The sequence below is a fragment of the Salvelinus fontinalis genome, chromosome 27 (assembly GCF_029448725.1).
Source record: "Salvelinus fontinalis isolate EN_2023a chromosome 27, ASM2944872v1, whole genome shotgun sequence".
Taxonomy (NCBI): domain Eukaryota; kingdom Metazoa; phylum Chordata; class Actinopteri; order Salmoniformes; family Salmonidae; genus Salvelinus; species Salvelinus fontinalis.
In genome coordinates this window covers 13058532-13082983 of record NC_074691.1, presented here as the reverse complement: position 1 = coordinate 13082983, position 24452 = coordinate 13058532, and the positions used below count along the sequence as shown (strand labels likewise).

The window sequence follows — 24452 nt, the reverse complement described above, 5'->3', positions numbered from 1 at the left end:
AAAGGAGGAACCAGTGTATTCAACCTTCTGAGTCAATACGTTAGAATCACCTTTGGCAGCGATTACAGCTGTGAGGCTTTATGGGTAAGTCTCTAAGAGCTTTGCACACCTAGATTGTACAATATTGGCACATTATTCGTTAAAAAATTTGTCAAGCTCTGTCAAGTTGGTTGTTGATCATTGCTAGACATTTTCAAGCCGTGTTTTATTGTCCTGCTGAAAGGTTAATTGTAAAGTGGCTGTTCCACTGGATGTCATAAGGTGAATGCACCAATTTGTAAGTCGCTCTGGATAAGAGCGTCTGCTAAATGACTTAAATGTAAATGTAAATGTAAATGTTAATTTGTCTGTTGGAAAGCAGACTGAACCAGGTTTTCCTCTAGGGTTTTGCCTGTGCTTAATTCTATTCCGTAGTTTTTTTTATCCTAGAAAAACTCTCTAGTCCTTGCCGATGACAACATACCCACAATATGATGCAGCCACCACCATGCTTGAAACTATGAATAGTGGTACTCATTGATGTGTTGTGTTGGATTTGCCTGAAACGTAACGCTTTGTATTCAGGACATAAAGGTAATTTCTTTGTCAAAATTTTGCAGTTTTACTTTAGTATTACTGTATTACGTTAGTGCTTTATTGCAAATAGGATGCATGTTTTGGAATATTTTTATTCTGCACAGGCTTCCTTCTTTTCACTCTGTCATTTAGGTTAATATTGTAGTGTAACTACAATGTTGTTGATCCATCCTCAGTTTTCTCCTACCACAGCCATTAAACTCAGTAACTGTTTTAAAGTCACCATTGCCCTCATGGTGAAATCCCTGAGCGGTTTCCTTCCTTTCTGGCAACTGAGTTGGGAAGGATTCCTGTATCTTGGTAGTGACTGGGTGTATTGATACACAATCCAAAGTGGAATTTAAAAAACTTCACCTTGCTCAAATGGATATTCATTGTCTGCTTTTTTTGACCCATCTACCAATAGGTGAACTTCTTTGCGAGGCACCTCCCTGGTCTTTGTGGTTGTATCTGTGTTCGAAATTCACTGCTCAACTGAGGGACCTTACAGATAATTGTATGTGTGAGGTACAGAGATGAGGAAGTCATTCAAAAATCATGTTAAACACTATTATTGCACACAGAGTGAGTCTTGCAACTTATTTTATGACTTGTTAAGCACATTTTAACTCCAGAACCTATTTAGGCTTGCCATTACAAACGGGTTGAAAACTTATTGACTCAAGACATTTCAGCTTTTCATTTTTAATTAACATTTCAAAAAACATTCCACTTTGACATTATGGGGGATTGTGTGTAGGCCAGTAACACAAAATCTCCATTTAATCCATTTGAAATGCAGGCTGTAACACAACAAAATGTGGAAAAAGTCAAGTGGTGTGAATACTTTCTTAAGACACTGTAAATTACGATCGCTAGAATGGCCCCCCCCAAAAAATGTGATGGCCGTGTAGGCCTCTAAAATTTGTTTATGATCAAGTTCGCCATAAATGTAGATATAATTAAATAGTGATCCATCGACAATGATCTTTTGCTAGTTATGGCCTCTTTCACCATGATCCGTACCAATGTTGCCATTCAGCCCCATTGAGCAATATGGCGTGTTTCAAATTCAAATACTTCCAGCTTCATGCGCCATCGGGAGTTTTTCATAGGAATGCGTGGATGACGTCAGCACTATAACCATCTACTGGTTTTAATGTCTATGATGACACCTTATCCTTGTCATACTGCATGACATCTCTGAACATGGCCATGACAACATCATGCATGGATGGGCAGTCAGTGAGCAGCACACACAAGTGTAAACAGGAACATGTTTTACGCAGATTATCAACAGTGAGTCTTAACTCGCTGTGAGCCCGAGCTGGTCGGGTGGAAATGTAAGGTTTAATAACGCACGGGGAAGCACGGGTTTATGACGCAGCCGCCAGTCACTCATGTTAAGACCTGTGCTGTCATTAGTCGTGGCTTTCCTGTGAAACACCCACCTGACACCTCCAACCTGCCCTCTCTAATCTCCACCTGTCTAGGTTCTGGGGTGTTTCCTCACATTCCTGTAGAAACTCAGTACAGTACGGTCCCCTAACAATAAACAGCCAGCCAGCTCAAATAGCCTTGTCAACTGCTTGGGGATATTTCATTAGAAATGTATAGGTTACTTTTACACACATTGGCCAGAATGGTATTGTTTCCTCGGCTTCACTCCTGCCTGTCTCTAGAATACACTTGAGGTGGAACAATTGGAGCTAGAAGCACCTTCAGAGCCACTTTCCAGAACTTTCCAGGCTAAACCCTGCATTATTGTCACCACAGAGGTGTGTTCTGGCAGACGACAGATGAGCAGCATGTACAGTATGGCAGTGACCATTTACCACAGATTGCATCACACAGTCAGTGGTGTATCAGAGAGAACTTTTATCATATTTCCTCTGATAAGGGTGTGCCATGGGGTGCGAGAGTATCTTAATGAAATCTGACGTGGGATTGTGACAATCAGCCAAGAGCATCCTGCCAAGGTTAATAACAACTCCTGCCTTTTTCAACAGCAGGGTTCAATCTTGACAGTTTGTTCATTTGATTTCGCCCCCTCTCTGAATCCTTCTGGGAGAATAATTGAAATAATTTTCAATATCCCCAGTGCCTCCAGGTAAAGTCATGGACAATTTGTGTTCTCAAAGAACAAGCATTTTTTCCTCACCACAAGATAAAATAATTTCCTGTCTTGACTAGTTCTCGCCTAGTTATTCTCTCAATAAATTACACATTTGCTAACAAAGAATGAGTTTTCCGACTTCCTGTCTTGCAAGCCCTCTACAGCACAACTTTGTTTCAATTCTTGCAGTACGTTTGCTAACCACAGGTACTGTAGCGTTAACGTTTGCAGAGTAAGCGTTTTCTGTTAAGCCTGTAGTGCCATTTCAGTCCCTATCTGAGGTCCACCAGATAAGGCTGAAGCGGTTTTCTAAAATAACATATTGTTAAGGTTCCTCCCAGTCCCACTACCTATTGGAACTAAGCCCGGGAGCCCAGGGCCGTAGCCATCTGCTCTGCAGCATGGCCCAGCCTGCCACCTGATAAATCAGAGAAATCAAATAACTTCTAACCCCTGGATTATGGCACAACACATGCAGACGTTGCAGTGCACTATATTCCCCTCGCTGGCAGGGGTATTAACACATCACAGCAGTCTGAGCCCATCCTCTGAGTGATCTCTCTATTGAGAGAGATTCACTGGGGAGAGGGGATGGACGGGACCACCTGGCACGGCTGGGAGAAACACATTCCTTCAAGTGCTGTCATCACTTTACACAGAGCAGCCCGCTCCATTGCAGAAGTAAACACGGTGCTGGGAGCTAAATCAGAGGTGGAATGAAACCAAAGTGAAACATGCGCCAGTGGCCAGGTTAACTGGGAAGTGCTTGGGTAAGGGGGGGCTACCACTCTGGCTCCAACTGTCTCTTGGCTCCAGATCATTCTGTAAAGGCAGTCTTGTTGAACTAATGTGGGAATCTGAATCAGCAAGATACACTACATGATCATAAGTATGTGGACACCTACTCGTCGACCATCACATCCCAACACTAATTTCAAGGGGTGTCCACATACTTTTGGTCATGTAGTGTACAACATACTTATTAGTAACATAATATATTACATGATCTACATCAATGAGGAAACATAGTTTAACTGTACTGTGTTGGCCTAACCTATATTGTTGTAATTTGACTATTCAGGTGAAAAGATTTGAGAGCCTACAGCTAGATCCAACTCGGTTCATCAGCTCAGTACTTAAATTAACCTATAAAATGAGACTGCTTTGCACATAGTACCCTGTTTCTCCTTGGAACAATGTTATGGGTACATAATAATAATATATATGTCTCCATAATATTCAGTTGTCAGGTGCTTTTGTCTATAAACCCATTACCGGACTCATTAGCAAAGCTAAGGACAAAGGATTGGTCGAGGCCAGTTACTTCAGAAAAAGATGCATCTTAATACCTGCATGATATTGTCTTGAATTATAATGAACTGGTTGCTATGGAAGCAATAGCTTACTTACAGTCCTGACAGCCATCCTCTATAAAATGAAACAGACAGTAAAATACAGCTCTCACACAGGCAGTCATACAAGAAGAAAAAAAAAACAGAATGGATTTTATTCAAGCGATGTGACACAATATCTGATGTAAACTGACCAATGAAGTGAGTCTTATAATATTGTACAGAAATATAAATCACATTGATATTAGGTTGCCTTTCAAATAGATAAATACAGTAGGCTAAAATAAGGCTCCTCAGTTTGAAACACCCTTGCATCCAAATGTTATTTGCTGCATCACTTACAGTATTCAGGTGAGAGACAGACACAAACATGTACTACTGTGCTGTAAGGCTGAGAAACATGAATGTCTTGCATCTCAATGAGCTGCAAAATACTGTAGTGTCGACCTACTCTGAATGACACTGCAAACGCTATGAACCAGGACCTTACTGCAAGGAATAGGAGACAATGTTTTCACCAGACTAAAGCATCAGCGACAGACAATGGAGCTGCCTTCTGTAGGACAGGTCAGATTTATCCCTTTTCAGACCATGTCCACTACTTCAATGTTCCGACTGAGTTATGACCTGGACAAGAGGACACTTAGCACTAGTCTTCAATCAGATGAAGTCTGTCTGTTTGACAGGGAGGACCAAGAAAATAAATTTCTTAACAGATGTTGCACAGAGGTGCTGCTGGGGTCTCCGAAACACAGCAACATGGCCACACCCTGTTTGGGTTAGTTGGAGGTAGGAGGCAACAGCTTTATTACTCCTTATTGTATGACCATGCCTTTGAATTGGTTGTCATATTGAAAACCGCAAGGTTTAGCCAACTAACTCACATATAATGTAGTGAAATGTGAAACCCTGCCACAAGGAAAAACTGTGGCCACTTTAAAGAGTTAATAGCCCATATGAGGTCAGGTTAAAAACTCAGCAAAAAAATAAACTAGGATTTCCTAAAAATCCAAATAACTTCACAGATCTTCATTGGAAAGGGTTTAAACACTGTTTCCCATGCTTGTTCAATGAACCATAAACAATTAATGAACATGCACCTGTGGAACGGTCGTTAAGACACTAACATCTTACAGACAGTAGGCAATTAAGGTCACAGTTATGAAAACTTAGTACACTAAAGAGGCCTTTCTACTGACTCTGAAAAACACTAAAAGAAAGATGCCCAGGGTGCCTGCTCATCTGTGTGAACGTGCCTTAGGCATGTTGCAAGGAGGCATGAGGACTGCAGATGTGGCCAGGGCAATAAATTGCAATGTCCGTACTCTGAGATGCCTAAGACAGCGCTACAGGGAGACAGAACGTACAGCTACTCATCCTCGCAGTGGCAGACCACGTGTAACAACACCTGCACAGAATCGGTACATCTGAACATCACACCTGCGGGACAGGTACAGGATGGCAACAACAACTGCCCGAGTTACACCAGGAACGCACAATCCCTCCATCTGTTCTCAGACTGTCCGCAATAGGCTGAGAGAGACTGGACAGAGGGCTTGTAGGCCTGTTGTAAGGCAGGTCCTCACCAGACATCACCGGCAACAACGTCGCCTATGGGCACAAACCCACCGTCGCTGGACCAGACAGGACTTGCAAAAAGTGCTCTTCACTGGCGAGTCGCGGTTTTGTCTCACCAGGGGTGATGGTCGGATTAGGGTTTATCGTCGAAGGAATGAACGTTACACCGAGGCCTGTACTCTGGAGTGGGATCGATTTGGAGGTGGAGGGTCCGTCATGTTCTGTGCGGTGTGTAACAGCATCATCGGACTGAGCTTGTTGTCATTGCAGGCAATCTCAACGCTGTGCGTTACAGGGAAGACATCCTCCTCCCTCATGTGGTACACTTCCTGCAGGCTCATCCTGACATGACTCTCCAGCATGACAATGCCACCAGCCATACTGCTCGTTCTGTACGTGATTTCCTGCAAGACAGGAATGTCAGTGTTCTGCCATGGCCAGCGAAGAGCCCGGATCTCAATCCCATTAAGCATGTCTGGGACCTGTTGGATGGGAGGGTGAGGGCTAGGGCCATTCCCCCCAGAAATGTCCGGGAACTTGCAGGTGCCTTGTTGGAAGAGTGGGGTAACATCTCACAGCAAGAACTGGCAAATCTGGTGCAGTCCATGAGGAGGAGATGCACTGCAGTACTTAATGCAGCTGGTGGCCACACCAGATACTGACTGTTACTTTTGATTTTGACCCCCTTTGTTCAGGGACACATTATTCCATTTCTGTTAGTCACATGTCTGTGGAACTTGTTCAGTTTATGTCTCATTTGTTGAATCTTGTTATGTTCCTACAAATATTTACACATGTTAAGTTTGCTGAAAATAAACGCAGTTGACAGTGAGTTTAGATGGGTTGGTTGTTTAGCAACAAAACCGACGTGTGTGTAACTATGTTGAAAAACAGACAGGGTTGGCTTAGACTGTTCACAACATATGAACTATATTTAGTCTCCAAATGTTTAATGAAAACATAAATACATTTGCACAACGAGCACTACAAAAATCTCTGAAAGTGGAAACACTTATCTCCCTCACTAGCTTTAAGCACCAGCTGTCAAAGCAGCTCACAGATTACTGCACCTGTACATAGCCCATCTATAATTTAGCCCAAACAACTACTTCTTCCCCTACTGTATTTATTTATTTATTTTGTCCTTTGCACCCCATTATTTCTATTTCTACTTTGCACATTCTTCCACTGCAAATCAACCATTCCAGTGTTTTACTTGCTGTGTTGTATTTACTTCGCCACCATGGCCTTTTTTTTGCCATTACCTCCCTTATCTCACCTCATTTGCTCACATTGTATATAGACTTATTTTTCTACTGTATTATTGACTGTATGTTTGTTTTACTCCATGTGTAACTCTGTGTTGTTGTATGTGTCTAACTGCTTTATCTTGGCCAGGTCGCAATTGTAAATGAGAACTTGTTCTCAACTTGCCTACCTGGTTAAATAAAGGTGAAATAAAATAAATAAAATAAAAACTTGTTGTCTCTCAAATACATCGATACAGTGGTTGGTTAGCTAGCTAGGCGAATTTTAGATACAACGAGCTGAAACGAGCAACCTACTATTCCCCACAAGGCAGCTTCTTGTAATTGTTGCTAACTATCTGACATTCAGAATTGTAGCAACGCATACCTCCTTCTGATAACATTGCGCATGCATCATTTTTGTGACTGTCAGCCAACTTGTCTATAGGCTAATATGGAAGCACTATCTCTCTTCTCTACTTCATTGGATCTTGCTCCTAGTGTGGATGGGCAACCTGGTTTCAGAACATTTTGTATAATTCTATAAGTAAATCCGCGACACTACATTTAATATGATATGTTACATTTCATATGGTATGTATTAATTTGCGATGTACATCACCCATTTCGTATAATATTTTATGAATTACAATTCGTATTACAGTACCAGTCAAAATTTTGGACACACCTACTCATTCAAGGGTTTTTCTTTATTTGTACTATTTTCTACATTGTAGAATAATAGTGAACACAACAAAACTATGGAATAACACACATGGAATCATGTAGTAAGCAAAAAGTATTAAACAAACCAAAATGTATTTTATATTTGAGAATCTTCAAAGTAGCCACCCTTTGCCTTGATGACAGCTTTGCACGTTCTTGGCATTCTCTCAACCAGCTTCGTCACCTGGAATGCCTTTCAATTAACAGGTGTGCCTTGTTAAAAGTTAATTTGTTGAATTTATTTCCTTCTAGCTGGCTAACGTTTGCTAGGCTAGGGTTTAGGGTTAGGGTTAAGTTTAGGAGTTAGGTTAAAAGGTTAGGGGAAGAATTAGCTAAAAGGGCTACGGTTAGGGTTAGAGGATGGGTATGCTAAAAGGGTTAAGGTTAGGGGAAGTGTTAGCTAACATGCTAAGTAGTTGCAAAGTAGCTCAAAAGTAGTAAATAGATGAAAAGTTGCTAAATAGCTAAAATGCTAAAGTTGCCCGTGATGACGTTCGCCCGTGAGTACTACTCGCAAGCTAGACGCTCGGGTTATACGCCCACCCATCCACCCCGACCACTTTAGTTTTTCCCTTAAGTAACCATCTGTTTTATGTAACCATACCAATCGTAACATATACTAATTTGAGTGTCCGGGATTAACATTTACTATGTTATGTGTAGTCTATGAGACCAGGCTGGGATGGAATACTTGCTTCCTAAATTACCTTGTAGAAAAACATAGGTTATATTAAAATGGGTAACAATAAAATGTTCTAAATTTGAAAATGGCCCTCACACTATCAATTCATTCCAGCTGGTGGTATAAACAGCTGTCAGCACCTAGGGTTAAAATGTATTATTATTGAGCACTAGTGCAAGATTATGTGAGCACTACTGTAATAACGTTCTGTGTTCAATGTTATGTTTGCATACATTTGACCAAACTAGGCATATCATTATGTAAGAACTGAATAATTCCTAGCTATATATAAAATAATTGTAACATTTTGCGTTTTGTATAATCAATGCATTGATTCGCTGATGCCGGATGCGAGGACTGGGATACCTCCTCAGCACCCGAGCCTTGACAAGTGCAGCAGCATCACAGCACCCGATTAAAGACCGGTCCATTGGTACTCGATTGTCTATAACAGTAACGATCCTTACCTTTGTCAGCTGTGCTATTTTCTTGCTCATTTTGAGGTGCAGATCTTGGGTATATTCCATGGTGATGCCCGACTGGTAAGACATTGTAGATGATGAGCCAGAATTATATTTCCCTGCTCCGGACGATGGATTGCCAGCTGCAGGGCTGTAGTATTGCTGCCAACCCGCTCCAGTCGCCATCTTCACGATCCTTCAAATGTTGTTACTAGAAGAATGTGATGTATCAATGACAATAGCACAAAGGTCAAAGCAGGTTCCCCTGCAACAGGATATTTCTCCTCAAATCCGTAAAATGAAAATACATCAAGACATACTGCTTGATAATATCAATGTCTGTAATTTTCTGCAGGTCAAAACAAATGCAATACAGTTGCTGTTAGCATCACGTTTTAATAACACATGAAAATACAGTACAGCAAAACGCAATTAACACTGCCTACCGTCTTCATCAAAGAAATGTTGCCGTGTGTTTCATGAAGGGGTCCTCAGCAATAGCTAGCCAACGTCAGCTAACGTTAAGTGTGGCAGTAGCGTTCCTTTGACCACACTCAAATTCTTGATATTCTTCGCTTTGTATTTGACAAGCAAGGAGTCACCTGGCACGGGTATTTGCTCAAATAAAAATCTTGTTGAATTGATGTTACTCAAGTTGAACCCGATATTTTGCAATGGAGAAAGCCGGTCCGTGGAGGGGTTTCTTCAATGCATAGCTAGCTTGTATCAGCTCGTGTGTGTGTGTGTGTGCGTGTGTGGCTCTCTGACAGGCTGAGTGGTTGCTGTATAGCTGAAGACTCTGTTACCAAGGATGACTTCAACAGTTTACGTTACTGTCAATGACGTCAGTTCCGTTCGTTTTCACTCTCTCCCATCGCATCATTTTTTTTGGGGGGGGGGGGGGGTATAGCTACGATGGGATCAGAGTCAGGTGACACGTGCACTACATTTCAATAGTGTTACTCAAAACATTAAACAAATATTGTTGAATGTTTGTTTGTTTATGTGTGTGTGTGTGTGTGTGTGTAGCCTATTTGTGCATGTTGCAAGAACACATTCATTATGGGATGTGTTTGTGTGAGGAGGACAAAGCTGGTCATCAATCAAGCTTGCTGTCTGCATGCCTGGAGTACCTTTTGGAACATTTCCACTGCGCTGGTCTTAAATCCCTGCACATAGGAAGAGAATCCTGAAGCAGATTGAAGATCCCACTCAAACCATAGTTCAGTTCATAGTCCTTCCTCTAATTCTGATTCTTCTGTCTGATTTCTTATACTCTTATACTCTATATGTCTCTTATGCTTGCGACCAAGACAGAGAGCAAACACATGTTAGCCTTACCTAAAGCAGGGTTTCCCAAACTCTGTTCTGGGGCCCGACCTTAGTGCATGTTTAGTTTTTTGCCCTAGCGCTCCACAGCTGATTCAAATATCTAACTCATCATCAAGATTTGATCATGTACTGTACAGTGACGACCCGTCATTCAGGGCAGGTGGGGCAGGTGCCTGTTTTGCGTGTTATTTTGGTAATAATACATGTCACGTTTCAGTTTGTAAAAAATATATATATAAAGCTGCATACAAACTTGGTCTCTTTTTTGCATTCTTCAGTAAGGCAGCTCCAAAATGCAGGTGTTTCAGCCTGGCTCAGTGCTTTCTGTGGTTTTGGGGCAGCCAGTGGAAAATACGGAGTGCAGTGGTTGGTAATGTTCTCTAGTTGCGCCGTGATTGGCTTATCGTTCTGTCACTCATGGGAACACTACGTTACTGCCAGATCTAAGGGTAGAGCTAAAAAATTCAAGCCCCTTGGGTGCTGCCATTGAGTTACATTAGAAGTGCCCATCAAAGAAGACTCGAGGTCATTGGCCACAGATAAAATTATGTAAAATCAAGTTATATCTACATTAGCTTTGATTGGACTGATCATGTTAACATCATACTTTCAAAATCTTAGCTAGAAAGCTAGACAATGTCACGGCCGTCGAATGAAGAGGACCAAGGTGCAGCGTGGTGAGCATACATAATCCTTTTTATTAGAAAAATGACGCCAACAAAACAATAAACAAAATAAACAACCGTGAAGGTTAAGGGCTATGTGCCACTAACACAGTTAACTTCCCACCAAGAAAGGATGGAAAAGGGCTACCTAAGTATGGTTCCCAATCAGAGACAACGATAGACAGCTGTCCCTGATTGAGAACCATACCTGGCCAAAACATAGAAATACAAAATCATAGAAAAACAAAACATAGAATGCCCACCCTAAATCACACGTGACAGACAAGTAGTCATCATCATGAATCAAGTCAACAATCTACTGGCACATTCTTTTAAATTCTTGTCATATGAAGAGAAATGATAGATAAAACGTGTCGGCGCTCATTGGCCATTGGAGATAAACATTACACAACAAGTTGGAAGTTGTAAATTCAACAATGAGTGGTTTGGAAGGAATCAGTGGCTAACTGCAAGCATTGCAAAGCAATCACTAGCCTGCTATTCAGTGGAGTGGGTGTGTGGTCCAAGTCTGGGTTTAAGGGTCTCTTTTCCAAGCCTAAAAGGATAAACATTCAACATTGGCCATGCTGTCAATCCAGCATGACTTCTTCCGCGCTCAAAACAACTGGAAACTCGGAACTGGGAAATCGGATTTCAGTGAGTTCAAGACAAACTTGGAACTTGGGAAAAAATGTATACTGTAGCTAAGAAAGCAATACTAAGTGCATGTTGTGTAGTAAGCTGTTAGTAGCCCATGTGCCTCACCGTAGTAATTTGGTCTCTTTTACCCTCCTAATTTCACTTACTGCTCTGACTTGGTGGTGCACATGTAGCCTTTAGCCTGTTTTAGAGAAATGTAATCATCAAATATTGTAAGAGCTTTCATTGTCTGATTATATGCCCCCTTTATTTCTCCTACGGCCCCTTTATTTCTCATACAGTTCTCACTTGGTGTACAGGGAGAATAGTGTAAGAACGGCCCATGTTCTGAATTCTGTCGCTGTACATTTCAAAAGTGCTGAACAAATAGTTATATTGACTATGTCCGTCCTAGCTCGCTCATTAATGTCTAAATCAAAATTACGCATTATGCCATAGTTTGTACATCTCAATTGTCAGTAGAAACCACATTTGTTTAAGAAAGTCACCCATATCAACTGTGTTTTTTTAAAGGCAGTAAATGAGGCTGAATGAACTGTTTCACTGCCAGAGAAGGCTCCGCTGATAGCCAGGTATAGTAGTGGTAAAGTGTTGGGACTGCTGTTGAGACTCTGCTGTTGGGACAGCTTTATGTAGGGCCTAACAGTTTGTGGGCACCGTTTGTCACCATTATAGTGCAATTCATGTGATGTTAAGTGTTGTGTTGTGGCTTTTCTGACATAAATCAAGTGTCCTTTAAAACTCTCACTTAGCTGCTTTGCTACAACATCATCGTCATGTATATTCCATGAAGGTTATTAACAACACAGACCCGGGACATTGAGACACATGGGTAGGTTTCGTCAAATCAATACAGCCTAAACACTCATACAGAATTCTCCATGGCTTTTTACCCACTGTCTCTGTGCCTCCTGTCTGTGAAGTGAAACAACTAAAAGGACTGGGAGAGACATAATGCCGGAATCGGGTAGATTGTCCATTAGAGGCATAGAGATGGAAAAACATCAATACTCCTTAAGTGTACCGGGTGAAAGGGTTTGATCAAGGGTTTGGATGGCTTGCTACTTTGTGATCTCAGATTACGAATCAGAGATACCGTACTGTAGGTCTTGTGGTTTGGAGCCGAAGCCAGCCAATCGAAGCCGTGTTGATTGTGGTGATTTGTAAATAGGACACATCCTCATTTAACTTGCTGTTGATTAATAATGTAACCTCCTGCTCTGACTGAGGCATCTCTTGTGGATTTTGTTCCAGAGATGTGTTGTTTAGCTGTTTCATTAGGAGAGGCATGGGGACTGTTAAACTTTGTGTCAACCAAAATCACTGGCACTGTGAACTGCAATCTATTGTTATTCTCTAACAAGGGGGGTTCCACCAAGGGAGAGGATTTTCATTCTATGCTGCAAGTGTGCAAGTATGCAAGCCTACACACACAGACAGACACACAAACACAGTCTTGTACACACACACACAACACATAGACAGACACACAAACATAGTCTTGTAAAACTAACCTTGTGGCGACACACAATTCAGTCCCATTCAAAATGCTATTTTCCCTAATCCCTATTTTCCCTAACCCTAAACCTAACTCGTACTCTTAACCTAACCTTAACCTTAACCCTAACCTTAACCTGAAAACCTAACCAAATCAAATTTCATAGGTCACATACACATGTTTAAGCAGATGTTATTGCGAGTGTAGCGGAATGCTTGTGTTTCTAGCTTCAACAGTGCAGTAATATCTAACAAGTAATATCTAACAATTTCACAACAATACACACACATGCAAAGTAAAGGAAGGGAATTAAGAACATATAAATATTCGGATGAGCAATGTCGGAGCGGCATAGACTAAAATACAGTAGAAAATAATAGAATACAGTATATACATATGAAACGAGGTAATGCAAAACATGTAAACATTATTAAAGTGACCACTGTACTATTATTAAAGTGGCCAGTGATTTCAAGTCTGTGTATACAGTCGTAACCAAAAGTTTTGAGAATGACACAAATATTAATTTTCACAAAGTCTGCTACCTCAGTTTGTATGATGGCAATTTGCATTTTTCTCCAGAATGTTATGAAGAGTGATCAGATGAATTGCAATTAATTGCAAAGTCCCTCTTTACCATGCAAATGAACTGAATCCCCCAAAAACATTTTAATGAAGTCCACGATCAGCTCCTTTGTTTGGTTGATGTTGAGTGAGAGGTTATTTTCCTGGCACCACACTTCCAGGGCCCTCACCTCCTCCCTGTAGGCTGTCTCGTCATTGTTGGTAATCAGGCCTACTACTGTTGTGTCGTCTGCAAACTTGATGATTGAGTTGGAGGTGTGCGTGGCCACGCAGTCATGGGTGAACAGGGAGCACAGGAGGGGGCTGAGCACGCACCCTTGTGGGGCCCCTGTGTTGAGGATCAGCGAAGTGGAGTTGTTGTTTCCTACCTTTACCACCTGGGGGTGTCCCGTCAGAAAGTCCAGGACCCAGTTTTACAGGGCTGGGTTCAGACCCAGGGACCCGAGTTTAATGATGAGTTTGGAGGGTACTATGGTGTTGAATGCTGAGCTATAGCTATTCCTTTTGTCCAGATGGGATAGTTCAGTGTGCAGTGCGATGGCGATCGTATCATCTGTGGATCTGTTGGGGCGGTAAGCAAATTGAACTGGGTCTAGGGTGTCAGGTAAGTTAGAGCTGATATTATCCATGACTAGTCTCTCAAAGCACTTCATGATGACAGAAGTGAGTGCTACAGGGCGATAGTCATTTAGTTCAGTTACCTTTGATTTCTTGGGTACAGGAACAATGGTGAACACCTTGAAGCATGTGGGGACAGCAGACCGGGATAGGGAGAGATTGAATATGTCCGTAAACACTCCAGCCAGCTGGTCTGGGCATGCTCTGAGGACGCGGCTAGGGATGCCTTCTGGGTCGGCAGCCTTACAAGGGTTAAAACTGTTTGTATTCGGCCATATTCCCAGTCACCTTGCCATGGTTATGTGCGGTGGTTCGCGCTTTCAGTTTTGTGCTAATCCTGCCATCTATCCACGGTTTCTGGTTAGGCTAGGTTTTAATAGTCACAGTGGGTACAACATCTCCTATACACTTCCTGATAAACTAAGTCATTGTATCAGTGTATTCGTCAGTGTCAATCTCGGAGGCTAAACGGAACATATCCCAGTCCGCGTGATCAAAACAATCTTGAAGTGTGGATTCTGATTGGTCAGACCAGTGTTGAATAGTCCTTAGCATGGGTACTTCCTGTTTGAGTTTCTGCCTATAGGAAGGGAGGAGCAAAATGGAGTCGTGATCAGATTTGCCGAAGGGAGGGTGGAGGTGGTTGAGCGTTTTAGCAACGCAAGTCAATGTGTTGACATAACTTTTGCTTTGTTAAAATCCCCAGCTACAATAAATGAGGCCTCAGGAGATGTGGTTTCCAGTTTGCATAAAGTCCAGTAAAGTTATTTGAGGGCTGTCGTGGTATTGGCTTGATAGGGAATATACACGGCTGTGACTATAACCGATGAGAATTGTCTTGGGAGTTAATATTGTGAGGTATTCTAGGTCGGGTGAACCAAAGGACTTGAGTTCCTGTATGTTATCACAATCACACCAGTTAATCATCAAACATACACCCCCGCCCTTCTTCTTCCTGGAGAGATATTTATTCCTGTCTGTGTGATGAACTGAGAACCCAACTGGCTGTACAGACTCAGAAAGTATATCCCGAGAGAGCCATGCTTCCGTGAAACAGAGTATGTTACCATCCCTGATGCCTCTCTGGAAGGAAATCCTCGCCCTGAGCTCATCAACTTTATTATCCAGAGACTGAACATTAGCGAGTAATACACTCAGAAGTGGTAGGTGGTGTGCGCGCTTCCTGATTTGGACTAGAAGTCCACTCCGAATACCTCCTCTTCGCCGGTGTTGTTTTGGATCAGCCTCACAAAGGATCTGATTCAGGAAGGTTGTATTCCTGGTCCTAATGCTGGTAATGCTGGTGAGTTACTGCCGCTATGATATTCAAAAGTTCTTCCTGGCTGCATGAAATAACACAAAATAAATGCTGGGCAAATAATGTAAGAAATAACACATAAAAAAACTAAATACTGCTAAGTTGCCTAGGCGCTAGAAGCATGGCTGCCTTATCTGTTGGCGCCATTTTTACCACTTTACTTGTAAAACACTGAATCTAACCCTAGACTTAGCTCCTAACCCTAACCCTAAAACTAACCCTAGCTCCTATTCCGAACACTAATTCTAACCTTAACCCTAAAAATAGCATTTGACCTTGTGGGGACCAACAAAATGTCCCCAGTTGCTCAAATTTAGCTTGATTACTATTCTTGTGGGGACTAGTTAAACACGTCCACGCACGCACGCACGCACGCACGCACGCACACACGCACACACACACACACACACACACACACACACACACACACACACACACACACACACACACACACACACACACACACACACACAGAGTAATAATACTGTTGTCGTGTCTTTGGCTATACCGGATTAAGTGATATTACATGCTATTTTATAAAATCCTTTCTCTGTAATTAATATTACCTGATTGAGCTAATCAAGTAATTAACTAGAAAGTCGGGGCACCACGAAATAATATTTATAGAGCAGTTATCTTCCGAATAAACTTTTAAAGACCTAGTAATATTTTACATCAATAGCAGTCAATATTAATCGTCACCTTATTTTAGTCTCATCTGAAAGTTGTAAGTTCTTGGTTATCTTCACAAACCCTGGCTAACAAGTTGAATCAGCAATACAAAATTGGGTTTAATTATTTATTTACTAAATACCTAACTAATCACACAGAATTACATATACACAGAATGAATCATACCTTGATTACAAATTATGTCATAAAGGAAAACGTCCCTAGCGGACGGAACAGATATGACAGCTGGTTACACAAAGAAAAGGGGGCTGGGTTTGAGTGAAAGAGCGGGAAGACTGAAGAACAAAGGGAGAAGCGATGTCTCTATCGGGCCGTAGGCAGCTACTCTATCATAAATACAGAATCTTATGCATTCTAAATTACCGCCCATTTGGAAAAGGAAAATGCAATAAATATTTACTCTGAGCTGCGCTTCAATAGGTTGGTGGTAGATGGAAGGCTGTGTTGCCCAACAGAGTCCGTTGTCCTTTGAAGGGTGTCTCTGGTGGTGAACGGGAAACGTTGTATTGTCGTCGTTGTGTGGTAGACGGGATACTCTGTCCTCTCCGAGCCCACGTTTACAGCGGCCACTGCTAACTCAACGGCTAGGAGGTATCACTTCTGTAGCGAATAAGAGTTCAAAGTTCATACCATTCACAACCAAAGCTCATGCTGAGGTTGGCTTCGTTCTGTAGTTATTATCTGAACCCTTCTGACATCGGATCGTCATCCTAATGTACCCGGAACAGGAAGTTATATTGTCATCAAGGCTTTATATATGAAGGGAGAGGAGGGTGTGTTTCATAGTTTATAACCAATGTCTCTTCACGGGCCACTGAGTCGGGCCTAATTCACTCATGAAAACCCAATTGTCACATTTTATAAGCTAAAATCACATTTCATCCCCTCACAAATAATTTCACATTTAAAATGCACAACAATTCCAAGTGAATTTGATAACTATAATGTGTAGACTTTCCACTGTACAGTTTATGTCATCCTATAATTGATGAAAATGTCTCAGATGACAACCGAACTGACATCATATTCATTAAGTACCAACGCATATGTTCAACTGGTTGGATTACCAAAATATGGTTAATTTCCCCCCACCTTCTGATGTTCCCAGAATCTCTATGTTAACCAAGGGATTTTCAATAGTCACATCATCAGTGGGGTAGAGAGAGAGGAAGAAAGGGGGGAGAGGTATTTATGACTGTCATAAACCTACCCCCAGGCCAGCGTCATGACACAGTGCTCTTTACATTTCTTCCTATGATTTAGATGGATATAAAGCTAGTCATGGGTTAACTAGCTAGTCATAGCTGCTTCCTCTTGATGAATTAGATTACTTTCAAAGACACTATACACACTTCCTCTCATTAAGGGAATAGGAAACCAACCATAATGAAGAGAATAAACATGAAACACTAAGTCTACTAAGCTTTGATACAGCAACACATTATTACATCATTTAGGAAAGCTACGAGGAGATAGTTCACCTTTGTTTGTGAGCAAGTGTAATCAATCATCACTGCACTCCACTGGGCATACCTTGTGAACTACTTATGCAAAGCATGACGTTCCATTTGAATGGTTGGTTCAAGTAACCAACTCCTCTGTCAACATGCATTCATACATACAGTATTGGCAGAATATTCTGCATTATGGTCAACCACTTTCATTTACAGTATATCTAAAGGGATATACAGTACTTGTTGAGGCTTTTATCAAATCATGGAAATGTAGAGTTTTTTCTTAGAGAACTCTTTGCCTCTGGGACGTGTTTTGTGCATGTCAGACATCTCTCAATGCACATTCAGGAGTCGTAATGATTTATTCCTATTCATCACATTAGAGCAGAAACGTCAGGGAGTCTTCACTAGCAATATGATTAACCAGATATAGAGAGTCATGTGACTATTCAGACATAATGTTTCATTGCCTTCTGTCATGTTAATGTGCCTATTTGCAGAAACAGCCATGCGCCTTATAAATGTTGTTGTTACAATGAAACAACTGAGTTGTACCCTTCATTTCAGATAATGCCATGCTCTGTTAGATTCAGATGAAATGACTGCCTTCTGAAAAGCCATACTGGAGGGAACTGGCTCTGTCCTTGGATTTGTTTGACAGAATGATTTGTTTTGCACTGATCTGTAGCTGGCCCTGAAAGTTTGCAGTGTTAAGATACAAAATAAGTGGGAGATAAAAATCCTTTCTCAATCCTTTCCAGTCATGTACACAGTACATTTTCTCCAGGACCTCTAGCATGGAGTCCCAGCTTTGACCTTTTGGACTCATCTGTCAGTCTGTACTGTGTGCTGTGGTAGTTCCCTCCGGATATGTGGACTTGTGGTTGACACCAGACAGGTGTGAAATCCGTCATTGTTGTCCCTGTGCTGACATTCACAGCACCCGCAGACTAACTCCAGCGTACTCAAAGTGATCAACGTCTTTGGCGAGGCAGCACATGGAGCGTGTGTGACAGGATTGTGACAGGATTGTGACAGGATTGTCAAGGCGATTGCTGCTGCTGGTAGACTACTACTGCTGCTGAGAGTCTTTAGAGAGTGGCATCAAGCTACTTAGCCACCTTTGTCATCTCCCTGCGTGAACCTGTGATGCTGTCATTTCATCAAACTGAGCAATCATTTTATCTCACCTCGATCAGCAGCACAGCCACGTCAGTCATGGACAGAGCTCATTTCTCTCTGGCCAGGCCTGAACACGGAGGTAATCAGGATTCCACTTTCTCAACGACTCATTTTCTGCACGTGGTTCTGACATCTATTTGTCAGGGAGGGGTTATGACTGAAGTGAAGGTGTTTGCCTCATGTCACTTAGATCATAGGTATCCTTTCACATCAGGATTGTGATCTGCAGTGAATTTATTTCATCTGTGGTTAAAAAATACAATGCAACAGCAAACTATCTTGGATTGATTATCCTACCCCAAGGGCAAGCATTGTCTATGGCCAGTACCAGAGAGATGGAATCTCCTATACCGTTACTAATGGTGTCTGCCTGGAGAGTGCATTGTACGGTCCGTTAGAGGATTGCTGAGCTCTCAGAAATTAAAAAGGAACTTCTCCGAAATGTCACAGTGACTACACTTCAGGAAGAGCTAGTTGGGGCCGTCTGAAGAGTACAAGGACGTACTCAATATAATACACAACCGTCCTGATGACAACGCTCTTGGGAACTGTTAGGGATTTATGTGGCTGCAGTTTTCGTGCTTTTGTCTGGGGAACAATAGAGAAGGCATAAAGTGCATTGGCAAAATAGTTTTTATATATGCATAATTTTTGACCATAAATTGATTTAAACGTTTCCTCTGGCTTCACTTACAACATGTTAAATGTCCTTATAATAACGATAGATTGTCTAACCATGAAAATCATCTTGGGAGATAAATAATTTGTACTTGCAATGAGACAAACTACTGCTCTTATCAACATTTATGACAGCATAACATTCCTACATTCCTACAGATGTGTTGCTGTGAGTGGAACATGGGGGATTCCTCCTGCCTAATTACAGATGAGATGCAGTGGTGGAAAAAGTACCAAATTGTCAGACTTGAGTAAAAGTAAAGATGCCTTAATAGAAAATGACTCAAGTAAAAGTGAAAGTCACCCAGTAAAATATTACTTGAGTATTTGCTTTTAAATATACTTAAGTATTGAAAGTAAATGTAATTGCTCAAATACACTTAAGTATAAAAAGTACAAGTATAAATCATTTCAAATTCCTTATATTAAGCAAATCAGATGGCACAATTTCATTTTATTACCGGATAGCCAGGGGCACACTCCAACACTCAGACATAATTTACAAACCAAGCATTTGTGTTTAGTGAGTACGCAAGATCAGAGACAGTGTGACCAGGGATGTTCTCGTGATAAGTGCGTGAATTGGACCATTTTCCTGTCCTGCTAAGCATTCAAAATGTAACAAGTACTTTTGGGTGTCAGGGAAAATGTAAAAAGTAAAAAGTACATTATTGGCTTCCCCCAGTATAGTTGGACTGTCTTCCCCCACTATAGTCTCCTGACTGGGACAAGTAGAGCCGCTCAGAATGACTAACACTGCATTTTACATTTGAAATGCAAACTTAGACATGAAAGGAGCATCATATTAATGAAGTGCCCAAAATATATTTTCATTATAATATTACAGTGCAACCCCTCGCTGAAGTAGTCTATGTTATCTCACTACAAAGGACACTTACACAGTGATGCATAATGCACGTGTACAGATCTCTACACTTTGCAAAGCTGCTGCCATGCTGTGGGCACTTGTTAAGATAGTGGAACCATGTATAGTTATTCAGCCCTGTGTGACCCTGAAACAGATCAGGATTCTCTGTTTTAGTTCCAAGTCCCTGGTGTGAGCCATGGCCACTCTTGGCTTTCCACCAAATCTGCTACATCATGAAGCAGATATACACACATACGCTCACGCACACACAGGGTTAGCGTTATAGTTAGGGTGGGGATTGAGCCGGGATGTGGACATGAAGCTAGGGTTAGGGTTATATAAGGACATATTGGAGGAATCTTTGAGACATGGTGCAGGAGTCCGCCTTCCGGTAGCTCCTGCTCAATTTAACCACTGCAAACACACACTCAGAGACACACACCCTCTATGGACAAGCGATGACATGCATATTTATGCTCTTCTTGCACTCTATGTTCTCTGTGGGTCTGTCATTGGTCCTTAAGGGATATATATATATATATATATATATATATATATATATATTTGAGAGAGAGAGCGAGAGAGAGCGAGAGAGAGCGAGAGCGAGAGCGAGAGAGAGAGAGAGAGAAAAATAATGCATACCATTCCAACACTGTGGTCAGAGCATAGTGCCACAATGCTGATTCAGCATCTAGGACACACAGCCACAGGCATAGTGCACCCTTATAGCTGGCACTCACTCAGGAGTCTGGCAGCAAGACAACGGCCTCATTCATCCATGGATGGGACAGTTCTGACACACAACTCTCTACCCAATGATCACATCCAGAGGGGACAATTAGCCAGAGTCTGGTGCATCTGGTGCCTATTGCTACTGTCACCAACATCTATTGAGCTAGTTGGAAAACTGTCCATGACACAGCGGTTGGTTTGTCCCCAACCTTGAGTGTTAGAGTGAAACTTGTTATATTGCCTAAAGAGGTGTTGTAAGGAAACAGATTCTGCCCATCTCTCAGTGCTCTGTTCTCTAACGGGGTCAGAGGACTGATTGTGAGTTGTGACCTGAGCTTGTGACTCCACTCATGTTGAATGTAGATTGCGAGGCACCCTGTCTATGGCCCCTTGTCACCGTGGACAAGGTCATTGCTGATTGATGCCCTTTGATAGAGCGGCAGACTGAGCCCCTCCAATTAAAACATCACTTCAATAATTGATTGGGCCCGAAACAGCCAACGGTCAAATGAAAGTTGTTCTCCAAACAGCACCCAGCAAAATGTGCTTCTTTGGTCCTTGATTAATAAAACATAAACTCTCCCAGCCTCTCATTTCTCAGCACATTGACAACTTATGCCAGAACAGTCATCAAATATTAAGACATAAATAGGCATTTACTTTATCTGGCACCAAGATCTACTTCTCATTTGTCTCTTCCCAGTTTATTCCTCATTTGGATCCCTTGGACAATCCCATTTAGTATTCTATCTTCTCTATAGCATGGGGGAACAGTTCAGAAGGGTGCTGAAGCTAAAACAGCTAGAAAGAGCCCTGGAATGTTTTATTACCCAGGATGCTGTGTAGGATGGATGGTGTGTATGTGTCTTACTGGTTGAGTGTGTGTGTGTGACCACAGGGGGTTTGAATAACGACAGTGATGATAATGGACAGGGAAAGGGTGAGGATGTTGTGTCACCATGGTGACCTGGGACTACAGGGCACTATGGAGCCATTCATCTCCCTGGGAAGATGTGACTATGGATGAGTGTGGAAGAATATAGAAGGAGACAGAATACAGGAAGAAGATGACAACTATAACATTCATAGACATATACAGAGAGAGGCAGTAATGCACAGACCTTTAATAAGACATGGACCGTTACTTCACACTGTATCCCCTCCCTACATCAGAGCTGCCTGCCAGGCAGCAGGAGTCAGGAGCCACATCTGATCTCAATGTGCATAATCTCTTCATTTCCCCCACGTCGTCACAATAATCGGCCAAACTCCATTAGCACTCTTTGGTGTGTCATGGTGTGAGCCAAGCCTCTCTCAGCACCTCAGAGAGAGCGAGAGCGAGAGCGAGAGCGAGAGCGAGAGCGAGAGCGAGAGCTGGGCCTCTTAAAGCACCTCAGAGAGAGAGAGAGAGAGTGAGTGAGATGAGCCTCTCACAGAACCTCAGAGAGAGAGAGAGAGAGAGAATTCACAAAACAGGACAAACACCAAATTGAGAGACTGCATGCAGAATTCTGCAAAAATATCCTCAGTGTACAACGTAAAACACCAAATAATGCATGCAGAGCAGAATTAGGCCGATACCCGCTAATTATCAGAACCAAGAAAAGAGCCGTTAAATTCTACAACCACCTAAAAGGAAGCGATTCCCAAACCTTCCATAACAAAGCCATCACCTACAGAGAGATGAACCTGGAGAACAGCCCCCTAAGCAAGCTGGTCCTGGGGCTCTGTTCACAAACACAAACACACCCCACAGAGCCCCAGGACAGCAACACAATTAGACCCAACCAAATCATGAGAAAACAAAAGATAATTACTTGACACATTGGAAAGAATTTACAAAAAAAACAGAGCAAACTAGAATGCTATTTGGCCCTGAACAGAGAGTAGATAGTGGCAGAATACCTGACCACTGTGACTGACCCAAAATTAAGGAAATCTTTGACTAGGTACAGACTCAGTGAGCATAGCCTTGCTATTGAGAAAGGTGACAAAGGCAGACCTGGCTCTCAAAAGAAGACAGGCTATGTGCACTCTTCCCACAAAATGAGGTGGAAACTGAACTGCACTTCCTAACCTCCAGCCAAATGTATGACCATATTAGAGACAAATATTTCCCTCAGATTACACAGACCCACAAAGAATTAAAGTACAAATCCAATTTTGGTAAACTCCCATATCTATTGGGTGAAATACCACAGAGTAATCACAACAGCAAGATTTGTGACCTGTTGCCACAAGAAAAGGGCAACCAGTGAAGAACCAACACCACTGTAAATACAACCTATTTTTATGTTTATTTATTTTCCCTTTTGTACTTTAGCTATTTGCACATCATTACAATACTGTATATATACATAATTTGACATTTGCAATGTCTTTGTTATTTTGGAACTTTTGGAAGTATAATGTTTACTGTAAATTCTTTATTGTTTATTATCTATTTCACTTGCTTTGGCAATGTTAACATATGTTTCCCATGCCAATAAAGCCCTTAATTGAATTGAATTTGAATTGAGAGATTGCGAGCTGAGCCTCTCACAGCACCCCAGAGAGAGAGAGAGTATGTCACACAGCTCAAAACACAACCTCCCTCCCTGGTCTGCCCCACTCCTTCCCAGTCTCTCCTCGATTGAGAAGGTCACATGGAGGTCTCCTCTGCTTCATCCCAGACTCAGCGGGACATGTCACGGGCTGTAACCTGACAGCACACCCAGAATAAGCTTCATGCTGATTTCCATAAAGGACAAATGCATTATGTAAACATCAAGTAATTCTAACCCCATGAAAATGACGTGACTCTCCAAAAAAAGCGATTGGGATTTAATTTAGCAAATAAAATCCACATTCAGCAGTTGACATACTGTGTGTCTCGCTGGGTAGCCATTTCATTACAAGCAGTTTATTGCATTTTTCATTTAAACAATATTCAAAACATGGAGAAAATAAAGGACAGTTGAAGACTTCCTTCGTGGCTTTGATCTGTAGAACAGAGACTGTAATAGACCACAGAGGAGAGAAAGTGAACGGGTATCTGGAAAAGGAGAACTGGACACCATAAAAAAAGTTTCACTTAACATCAATTAGTAAAAATAAACAATACAAATTAAACATCTAGTCAAGCACTGGCGTGAATTGAAACACCAGCCTAGCATCAAATGTCTATGACGTGTCTCTTAGGTTGTTTTCCTAATCATTGGATTGCCCATATCAGGCCTAAAATGCTGCATTTCCAATATATCAGCCGTAGTTTTGCTGGATGACGGTTAATCCTCTCTAATGCCCGCAATCCCTGTCGCTTCAACAGCTGTGGCTCTCAAATTAGAACATTACCCACGGAGCTGCATCACACTGATGCATTGCAGCCCTGTGTGCATGTGTACTGCTGGCTGAAAGTGTGTGTGGCTACGGGGGGTTGAATAACGACAGTGATGATAATGGGCTGGGAAAGG

General features: G+C 41.9%; 1 protein-coding gene across 3 annotated transcripts in view; it reads right to left on the bottom strand.

Moving 5' to 3' along the window:
- The window catches only part of LOC129825072 (protein FAM184A-like), a 158982-nt gene extending 149453 nt beyond the window's left edge, over positions 1–9529 (bottom strand). For 2 of the 3 annotated variants that reach the window (XM_055884829.1, XM_055884828.1), the window contains exons 1-2: positions 9164–9528; positions 8724–8928 (exon numbers count right to left, since the gene is read on the bottom strand). In XM_055884829.1, the coding sequence (XP_055740804.1) occupies positions 8724–8903 (180 nt within the window). In that variant the 5' untranslated portion in view covers positions 8904–8928; positions 9164–9528. Of the gene's footprint in view, positions 1–8723; positions 8929–9163 lie in introns of all 3 variants that reach the window. The other variant, XM_055884827.1, reaches the window with a different exon arrangement.
- Between the last annotated feature and the right edge of the window lie 14923 nt (positions 9530–24452).